At 47.6% G+C, this 10,809-nt stretch overlaps 1 protein-coding gene and 1 pseudogene across 1 annotated transcript in view; both read right to left on the reverse strand.

The window, feature by feature from the left end:
• Positions 1 to 10,809, reverse strand: part of LOC149346289 (calcium-activated chloride channel regulator 3A-1-like) — a 297,787-nt gene that overhangs the window by 134,573 nt on the left and 152,405 nt on the right. The window contains exon 6 of the mRNA XM_089541280.1: positions 1,053 to 1,167. Coding sequence (XP_089397406.1) covers positions 1,053 to 1,167 — 115 coding nt within the window. The remainder of the gene's footprint in view (positions 1 to 1,052; positions 1,168 to 10,809) is intronic.
• On the reverse strand, positions 6,584 to 8,264 carry LOC149346290 (uncharacterized; annotated as a pseudogene).

The following is a 10,809-nucleotide window of genomic DNA, read 5'->3' on the forward strand; positions in this document are numbered from 1 at the left end:
GTCAAATGAGAGACGGCAGCTAAAAAGCGCTGAAGGGGGGCGTTCGGCAGCGCCATGCCTTGATATTCTAAGCCTGTCGACTTGGAAGGAATGGAACCCCTTCGAGGCAGGCATGCGAGATGCAGGGGGCTGAGCGGAAATTGCAGTGCGCTTTTAAGAGAGAGAGAGAGTTCAGCGCCCGCACTGTGAGAGGGCGCACGGAACTGCTGCTCTGCTGACAGAAGCGCACCCGTTGTAAGTTGAGGAACTTGCAAGACACGCTGCACGACGGCGTACGCGGTAGAGAGCTTCGGCTGCACTGCCGAATTAGGCGCAGAATGACACAAAATAAGCATTACACGAGGCACCTCGAGGCATCGCGGACCTTAGATCGGCACTAGTAAAAGCTGCGTTGTTTCGGGAGCTCACGCAGCTCGACTGGCTTGGCTTAAATACTTGCCTTGGATGGTATTGGCTACTGCACTGACCACACTTGGCGAGAGATGGCACGGAGAAGCATACGCGAACAGTGCCGATTCGGTGCAATACGTCCACGTGGCGACGTTTTGTGTGTGTCATGTACGTGCAAATAAAAGCAATTCACAGGACGTGCGCTTAGCACCCGTACAGTTGTCGCGTTTGGGTACGTGAAGTCTCTACGAACGTTTCCTAAAGCAGTATTATACTGTAATTCTTGATGGTCTTGCGTGAAAACCTCTTGTAACGACGTAACCGCGTCTGGCTGGCGAAATGTAAGCCGCAATAAAATTAAATTTAATCGTAAAGCGCATGTCAAGGGCAGCCTAATTTCACATTTCAGTGTATGTCTCCTGCTTTACACACCATACCAAAACAAAGAGCCTTACGCGAAAAGTTTGCCGCCTATACACATTCAAAAGACAATAAGCGAGTTGCATAAGAGAATGCTAGAGATCTGTGTAAAGGTTCTGTGAAGAGAAATCTGTGTAAAGCGCTGTATGCTTATAGGGGGCTCTGTGGGCGCACTATCATCGTTAAGTGCGCCGTGCATCTCTTCAAACCAACGTAAATGACCGCCAATAGATTGGGCTCACTCTCATGCTTTCTGAAGCGTCCAGCACCAACACCACGCGCTGAGCGAAGTCTTTCCCCTGCTGGGCTTCATCGAAGGTAACCTCGATTCGCTTTGTCATGTTCGGGTTTGGGATCCTGAAATAAGAGAAAATAATTTGCATTCGTTCTTTCCTTCTTTAGCTTGCTTTATAGTTCTTTCAAATATTTTTGAGGTTTGGGTATTCACTAACCTACAAACAATAATAAGAGCCGCAAAAGTCCGGCAGGCACGTTTATGAAACAGGTTGTCATAGCCATTGAACTCGCATCAGGATTCGTACTTTCTTTCGCACTGCTCCCTTTTTTTAAATTTCTGCCAATATCAATGACAAATCGGCAGGTACACGCAACTGGATAGAAACAGTTGGCGCTAAATAAAAAAAAAATAGTTTCAATATCTACGGCGAGTTTCCAAAATATTTAAACGATCATACATTACCAAAAAAAATATTATTTGACAGAACTTTCGCTGTGCCGCGCGCGCGATTAATCCGAGACAGGACGCTACGTGCGCGCGGCTATGCACATACAGTTTACTTCTTGTGTAAGTGATTGTGCGCAGTGGCCGCTCGCGCGCACTTATTTTCGGACAATGCTTGGACATTAGCGCGCGAGCGGCGCGAACTTGATTACTTTTGTATTTTGTAAATAGTGTACAAAGCTCTACCCTGTCCTTTCTCGCTGTCGCTCCCCTCTATACTTCTCCTCACTATCCTCTTCCTTTCCCTTTCGTTTCCGCCGGCTGCAGCTCGGGTGCTTAAGATATTAGATAGCAACTGCCGCGGCCGGCAACAATAAACCACTACCACCACCACCACTTTCGCGTACGGCGCTGGATTGCGTAGTTAGAGAAAAATAGTTTACTGCTTGATCTGCACTCTTTTTAAAAAAAGACAACTACTCAGCTACCTCACTCGGATTACGCGTTGTGTCCGGCCTCTTAATGGGGCACTCTCGCCGAGCGCGCGGCGCCGCTGCAGCTGGACCAATCGGAAAGCCGAGCGTGCCGCACGTACTCGCATGTGGACGGTCGCACCATCGGCTTTCAAGCGCTTGCTCGCCGAGCGAGAGCCCATTCCGGGAAGCGCCGCAATACGGAAGTTAAATAAAGCGCCGAGTCAGCAGTCATGCGAGAGCACAGGCTACGATTACTAAAAAAGAGGAGCTCCTTTACAAAAACCGTCGACGCGCAGCCGCCAAGTGTCGTGGAATGCAGCGAAGCGGGACAATGGGAAGCAACAGCGCCCACAGCAGACAGACAGAATCGCCGGCACCAATGTGCAGCGAAGGCTGAGTGAGAGGGGCGCGTAGAACGGTTGCCGGAAGCCGTTCGACATTGCCGCGCCTTCGAAACCACCCATGAACAAGAGGAAAGGCTCGAAAAGAGGTGTGAGGTTATGTTAGCTTTGGTTAGGACTATCATTACTGCGGGGTCGACGCCTTCTATGCACAGCACTTCATGCAGAACAAGTTCAGAGTTTATTACAGCGTGTGCGAAAGACTTTCGTTTACGTGGGGCCTCACGTGTGTCCACGCACTGCGCTAACCGGTACTCTAATTATTCCATGTTCAAAGTGAGCGGCGTCATAAGGTCAATACGAAGGCTCTCACGCTTCATAAACAACCAGCATAGTGGTTTCTGCAATCTTTTTATATTGCTTCGGCATGTGCATTCAACGAGCATGTCTGCCGAAGAGTCAAAGACCTTTTCCAGCTTTTAAGTGGTAAGAAGAACACATCCCTAAACAGCACATTTTATGCGAAAGCACTGCTTCACGAGGGCTAACCGGCTCACCCAGTTTGTGTGAAGCTTGACCCTGAAGGTGACCTGGCCAAACCTACCATAGCAGCAGCCCATGCGGAGATAACAATGAGTAATGCTGTGACCGTATTTCTTATGAGCAGCGGGGCGAACAGATCAACTTCACCGGCCACTACACGAGAGCACTATGCTATCGCCGCAGGCGATCACGCCTCGTGTTAAACTGCAACACACCCTTGCGCTGTGCAATGCACATCACCGCGATCACCAATTTACATGAGGACGAGGCGGGCGACTTTTTAAAAGGGGTTGCCGAAGACGTCTATAGGTTTGTCATCAGCAAAGATAATTAAGAGGGTTTCAAATTGGGCTTGTTGGTAGTTAACATGGTCAAACATAATTGCGCTTTTGAAAGGACGGGACAAAACAGGGACGACACAAACTCTCGTGCGCAAACTGTCAACTGAAGTTTTATTGCGATGAACACACATATATAAGCTTCACGTCTTAACATAAATCACCAAAAAAACGGAGTTAAGTAGCAGTTTTTCAATCACGTCAACTAGCATAAAAAAAGAGATTTTGTACCAGCTGATTTGATTACAATCGTTCACACTGATCCAAGAGTTGCTTTTCCTGTTTGGAAAGCAAAACCGAGGGGTCACTTACAAAGGTCCCTTTTGCCGATTCCATGCAGTAGGCTTCCCACAGCTCCCTGATTGTCTTATCTCTGGATTTCAGCAGAACTGTTGTCTGTTGGAAGTGAGGTTTGCAGCTATCGCACCTGGCGCAGTGCGCCGCGAGATTTCCAGGTGAGTTAATATGGCGACAGTTGCGGTTGTGCTCCCTTAGTCTTTCATTTAGGCATCTGCCCGTCTCGCCCACATATGCTCGGCCGCAAGATAGCGGTATCTTGTAGACCACCCCTTCACAGCACTCGACGAACCTGTTTGTGTGCCTGACGCCACAAGATTGCTCTTCTCTAGGAAGGGCTTCTTGGTTCACTGCATGGAATCGGGAAAAGGGACCTTTGTAAGTGACCCCTCGGTTTTGCTTTCCAAACAGGAAAGGCAACTCTTGGATCAGTGTGAACGATTGTAATCAAATCAGCTGGGACAAAATCTCTCTTTTTTTATCCTTGTTGACGTGATTGAAAAACTGCTACTTAACTCCGTTTTTTTTTTGGTGATTTATGTTAAGACGTGAAGCTTATATATGTGTGTTCATCGCAATAAAACTTCAGTTGACAGTTTGCGCACGAGAGTTTGTGTCGTCCCTGTTTTGTCCCGTCTTTTCAAAAACGAAATTATGTTTGACCAAGCAAAGATAACTTTGGCTCTGCTGCGAACATAATGAAACATTGCTTTGCATTTGAGGTACTACAGTCCCGGCGGATTTCCAAATAATTTGGTCGGCTATAGAATGTCACAAGTGTCGCCAGCGTCGACCTTCGTGGACATAGAGCTAATATACCAACTCTAGAGAGAAAGCGGCGGCAGCACTCCCATGTACAACCTCTCCACTTTTTTTATAACCGTGGATGGCAGCCATCTTGTTACTTCGCTCATGGTTCCCTGCATGATACAGACGACCTAGACCAAGTTTGACGGTTTAACGTCATTTACAGCGTATTAGCCTGGCAACTTCGCTCAGCATGGCCGCGCGCTTTGTAGTGCGCGCTAAAAAACTGTACGAGGAACGGTGCTGCGGCTTGCTTACATACTGTGTTGATTTCTTTTTAGTTCCCGTGCGAACTGTTCGCGACTGTGAGCGTACAACGACAGCAAGTGGTGGTGAATCCTGTGCCGCTCATTATGTGTGATTTGTGTTTGTGTGAGCCGAGACCAGCAAGGATTGGGGGTGAGGTTCAGCAAGGTTTGTTTTGATGTACGGGGCGTTATAAAACATGCATGCCCCATGCATTTTGGCGTTACCTGGAGTCCCTTTAGTAAAGTGTGAACCATCGTCACCTCCTGTCTTCTCCCGCGGTCAGACTTCGTTGGTGTTCCATAATGGATGCGAGGCAGAAGGGAGACTACCACTGCCTGTCAAGATGCGAATTCTGTTTGAATGCAACGCGAAATCTGTAATGGACTCCACTCTGAATGGTTTAATCTGTGGGCACCGAAGCACCAACGAAGCGTACATATATGAAAGAACTTTATGCAAGAGACGTGTGGGATAAGTCACGTTCAAAGAGCACCAGCAGAGCATTGTGCACGGTAAATAGAAATGTTGGAATGCAGCTTTCTCGCGTACACCTTTCGAAATATCAAAAATTCATGCCATGTTCTCTATAAAAAATTGACAGCCAGTGTATCTTTACAATCACAAGCATGTGAGATTACTTGCTATACAACTTGCACTGCGAGGTTACAGCTGGCTTCATAGTTGACAGTTATTTAACTGGAGCAGTTAAGTTTGTGAATGCGTTTTTTATTTTTCCTATAAATTCACTGATATTACTGTTGTACAAATGAGACAAATAAATATAGCAAGAAAATAACGCCTCAGTCATGCACAATGTAGCATTTAATACCTTGCACATTTGTTCACAGGCGCGAAGAATGCACATGAAAAATTCAGGGGGGCGCTTTGTTGACCTAAAGTGCGGTGAGGCGAAAGCCTTAAGCGCGGTGTTTCTGCTTGTGTCACTGATGCGTTGTTACGATGTTAGGCTTTGCCTCTAAGAGTGAAACACGACAGCGTCTTGCAACGCTGCTAAGTAGTCCACAGAACGCCACCGCCCGTTCGGTTCTACGCCTTGCTCGTCGGTAAATTGGTTTTTGAGGAAAGGAAATTTTTCTCGAGTATCTGGGTAGGCACCTAAACCTCGCCGTAACGGGAAGGGAGGAAGATGGGAGTGAACGAAGACACCGTATTGACTAGATGCGCCTTTGCTCATTCCAAAACCATCGAGCTGGCATGGCGGAGTCAGCATGCTCGTCTCGCACTCCGGAGACCGGGGTTCGATTCCCGAACTCGACCAATTTTCTACTCGGTTTTATTTATTTATCTGGCCTCACTAGAAGGGTTAATTAGGCTAATTGGGTAATTAAGGGATGAACTAAACTCATTCTCACTTGGAGCATCACTATACGATCCCTTTAATTGTTTGCATGGATACTAGCCAGAGTACAATTGACCCCGTTTCAAATTCACGCACTGTGACGTCACGATCGTTTCGACCAATTGAAAAGCGTGACTTGTAGCCTCTACATTATAACGATGAGGCATTAAAGGCTTCCGTCTTAAAAAAATAGAAACAGTGCCAAGACCTGTGCTCTGAATGGTATGTTTTAGGAACTGCAGCAAAGAATCTTATTTCCTCTACTACAGTCAAGAGACACATTTACCTTACGTTTGTCGTATCATTGCCATTTATCTGACATAAGACACAACACGAGATATTTGCAATCTAAAGAAATGCAGGCCTGAGTTTCACACTGTGATTCTACTTCATAAACAAGCACATTGGCCGGGTTCATTCCTTCAATCCACTGGTGAAGCTACCCCACTACTGATACTGTATCAACAGTTATTGAATGCCAAGTTTTGATTTTGTAATGGAGGAGCATTTCAGATAATATACAGTACGGCTAGCTAGAACAGCTGGTACTCTGTATTTTGTAATAAATTTGTGGCATGTACAAAAAGCCCCAGGGATTGAAATTAATCAAGAATACTCTTCTGCAGCGTGCTTAATAACCCAAGTGCAACTTTGGCTTGTCAGAGCAGACAGTGCATCTTCTACCTTTTGCATGTTACCTGCAAGCACTTGCGTGGAGATTTCCCTGATGATGCTGCTACTGAGCTGGGGTTTGTGTGTTAGACTTGTCCTGAAGCAAGATCAGTTTTGATCTGAGGTTCTAGCTATTTATCTGAAGCATCTCGCCTACTTTCGCTTGCGTGGGGACTTTGTTGTGGGAGTGTGCTAGTGCTTGCAGGGGGATTTGCATATAGGTAAGGTGACCGGTTGGCTGAGATACTTTGTCACACTAATGGCCTGAAGTAAGAAAGAACATTTACATTACCGGAGACACCAGCATTCGGATTCATTGTGTTTTACCTGCAAGCGTGGGAACTTCCTCAAGGGTGACTGAGCTCGTGAGGGGGGTGAGGACATTGTCTGTGAACTGTCTGCTTCTGAGCTTGCGTGCTCCTACATAGATATACCCTGAGATAAAAATTTTGTTGCCTCAAGCATTGGCCTTTCTGCTCACCTTACCTTACCTGCTTGCGTTTTTGCGGTGACATAAGTGGCGAACACTGCAATCCTTAAATAGCACTGTGAGGTGTGCTTGCAACCTGAAGTGAAATATTGCACGAACTGAGGCACTCACTGTATTATAACTTATCACCCTACGCAGACAGACTTGGTGAGACACCACGACCTCTGTCAGAATTCTGTGTAATAATGTAGACATGCCTAACACAGTCTCTCCTGCATATACCCTCCCATCTAATGCACCCCTCTGAACTGTTGATACATGATGGATTTTATTTAGAATGAACCTTATTCTTTTATGCTGCATTTTGCCTTTACTTTCGTACTGACATACCAGTTGATAAATTTTTAATTGTAACTTAAATATTCAGTGTTGTGTTGAAAAGTTCAGTGTACCTCTTTTTACTTACGATTTGGCTGTAAAGGCTGTACATAGGCTCAGCATAATTTTCAAAACTCACTCGTAACAAGCATCAAAAATTTCACATTGAATGCAGCTTCTACTAGACATAAACAGAGAGCAGCCACAGTTTGCACCTACCTGCTCACTATGTACCCTTTGGAATATCGTTGGCACTGCATCTGGTCTCAAAAAGTGCCTGATGTGGCTGCTGTAAAAGCATGACTGCTTAAAATGTCTTGATCAGACCCTCTGCCCTATATGTAACTAGGCAGTGGTGTCGTAATAGTGCTTACCCACTTTTGCAGAAAGATTTTATTGTTCTGAGGAATTCATATACTGTTTCACTGCCAGAACTGTAATATATACCACTAAACGTAACGCCGCCGCGGTGGCTCAGTGGTTATGGTGCTCGGCTGCTGACCCAAAAGACGCGGGTTAGATCCCGACCACGGCGGCTAGAATTTCTTTGGAGGAGAAGTTCTAGAGGCCCGTGTACTGTGCGATGTCAGTGCACGTAAAAGAACCCCAGGTGTTCTAAATTTCCGGAGCCCTCCACTACGGCGTCTCTCATAGCCTTAGTCGCTTTGGGACGTTAAACCCCATAAACCAAACCAACCAACCTAAGGCTCCACGAATTAATGCTTGTCATGCGTGCTGCATGCGTACAAAAAAATCTTAACGAAAAAAACGGGCGACAGTGCCGCTATGAACTTTCCAGAGAAGAACATTGCTCCCACATGAAGCGAAATGCCCGAACGCTTTTGACACCTTGTTTTGCATATGATGCACGATGGCGGCATTCTTCTGAAACTCTGTGCCAGAGCGAGGCAAAGCTGTAGATCGCGTAGCGCGGAGTCGCAGCGTAGTGCGTGCCTACGGCAATTCGCCAGCAAGCGCCGGCAATTCGCCGCGAACGCTGCCGACGGGTCTAGCGTCCAGTTTCTTGAACGCGATCGACCGACGTGCGCATGAGAAATACGTTCGACCAATGTGCGCACCGGAGACGACTGGCGTCTGCAGTGCTTTCCCGGCACCGAATCAGACATCGAAAAACAAAACCAGCACAGAAGCCAACGTTTGTGCGAAAGACCGCGGACCGAGCGACGGGAGTGAGTGATTCCGAAGTAGACATGGCGCGGAGAGGTGTGTTATGCAGTGCGTATTGGGCGTATTAAACCGCCGTATCTTAATTCTGTCCTGCAGTCTACGCTATAAGTAGCAATGAACTAGCATCCCTCGGTAACCTACAGCTGCTACAGCACACGAAACGAAAACGAAATTTTCCTAAGTTCTCTGGCACACGTCTGCATATTTCAATGTTTAGAACAATAAAAGAATTAAGTATAATGCTTAAGCATCTTCTTCTAGGTTTACAGTTCTAGAGGTTTATTTTTAATGTGTTCTGTGTCGCTATATTGAAAATGATCGCTTAATTTTCAATACCACGAACCACAAATAAGTACAGGCAACTATGGGAGTAACAAGATCGCGCTGCTCGAGTGTATGACAACCTCCTCGCCGCGCTTTACCCCCCCTGTTCATGGATCTACAGAAAAGCCACAGTGATTCAGCAGATTGAGCGTGAGGAGTTAACCTGTCAGCTACAAGGTGTCCCACACGGTCACGTGTGCCACCCGTACTCCTTGCTTGGGACAGATATAGACCAGCCCTCTCCCTGCAATCGACGCGCCTATGAGGAGCCGCGCAAGTTACAGTTCAGGAGATAAGGCTGTCTTTTCCGAACCACGGCATCAACCTGGCCAGCGCTTACCAGGTCACCTACCCGAGAAAATGCCTTCTCAAACACTTCGCGGCGCACTTCCAGCGTGAAGGTTCATACTTAGAACATTGCCAAATACGGGGCAAAAGAAGGAATATCATATAATAGGAAATTGGAAATACAAGTTTTAACTAAAGAAATTTGGAGAAGACGAGGATGACGATAAGCATGACGTGTATTAATACAAGAATAAAGAAGATGAAGGAGTATTTGATGACGTGGGAAGAGTTGCTTGGTGAAGAGAAGCCGATGACGACGAAGACAAGGATGGCGTGTACCAACGTCAAGGCTATAAGGGATACCCGGCACGGGGGAGGAGGAGGTGAAGCGAGCGCGGCTTCGGCCGCTTATGTTTTTTTCAGCCAGCGTCCGCTTCAGCGGACGCGGTTGTTGCTGCGACGCGCGTCTTTTCTCTTCTCTTTCCTCTGATTTTTTAACCTTCCTCATCTGCACGCGGCAGCGGCGGTGGCTCGGCTGAGACAGTAGGCGAGCCCGTGCAATTGCCTTTCATCCTTTCAGAGAAGCGGAGGTTCCCGCGGGTTAGGAATACCTCGGCTGGAAGAGAGCAACGACCCCGGCTACTGCTCCGGTGATCTCGAGTTCTACGGCCTCGCACCGTAGACTTCCTGCCGTTCCTGAGCCCGTTCCGGGGAGTCAACGCCAGACGCAACAACCTGCTACGGCCAAAGGTGGTACCTCCAGCGCTGTGGCTACCCATTAGGGTGGTGCCCATAGAGAAACAGCACGCCAACATCACCAGCATTGCTTCAACGGGCTCTTGGACCGGGAGCTTGTACGCCGCCGCCAACGACGCGCCAGCGACGCCAGCCTGAACACTTTGAACGCCACCTCGACGCCGGCTACCTAGATGCCGCTGACTGGACCCATAACGCTTCCTCACCACCGAACCGTGAGCACGATGGACGAACGCCAGTAGACTGGGTGTTCCCAGATCGTGCGTATTGGTAGTATTTGTGGGTTGTGCTAGTATTGTTAGTTTTGTGGGCTAGTGTTTGCATCGCGTAGGGTGTATTAAATGTGTGTCTGTGTGGGTACACCTTTCGCCTCGTCCATTCTTTCGGCCCAAGTGTTCGAGAGGCCCGTGTACTGTGCGATGTCAGTGCACGTTAAAGAACCCCAGGTGGTCGAAATTTCCGGGGCCCTTCACTACGGCGTCCCTCGCAGCCTGAGTTGCTTTGGGACGTTAAACCCCAATAAACCAAACCAAACCAAATCTCGGGGATCCGTGACAAAGTAAACTGGGTGTTTCCCGGGTCGTGTGTATTGGTAGTCTAAGTTTTGTGTTTTGTTAGTGAGCTTTCTGTTCTAGTGTTTGTATTAAATGAGTGTCTGTGTGGGTAAACCTGTTGCTTAGTCCATTTTTTCGGCCTGAGCGTTCTCCGAGGATCCGTGACGAAGTGGTGAGCACCTGCCAGCATTCATACAAAGGACTTAAGTGCTCAGCAGCAAAATCTGAGCTCTTCTTTGTGCGTTATCCCGGCACCCGGAAACCCCCCACATCTCCAGATATCTGCCTCACTGTTAACAACCTTCCCGTGCCTACG

The sequence above is a fragment of the Amblyomma mixtum genome, chromosome 4 (assembly GCF_055824585.1).
Source record: "Amblyomma mixtum isolate Tamu chromosome 4, ASM5582458v1, whole genome shotgun sequence".
Classification (NCBI taxonomy): domain Eukaryota; kingdom Metazoa; phylum Arthropoda; class Arachnida; order Ixodida; family Ixodidae; genus Amblyomma; species Amblyomma mixtum.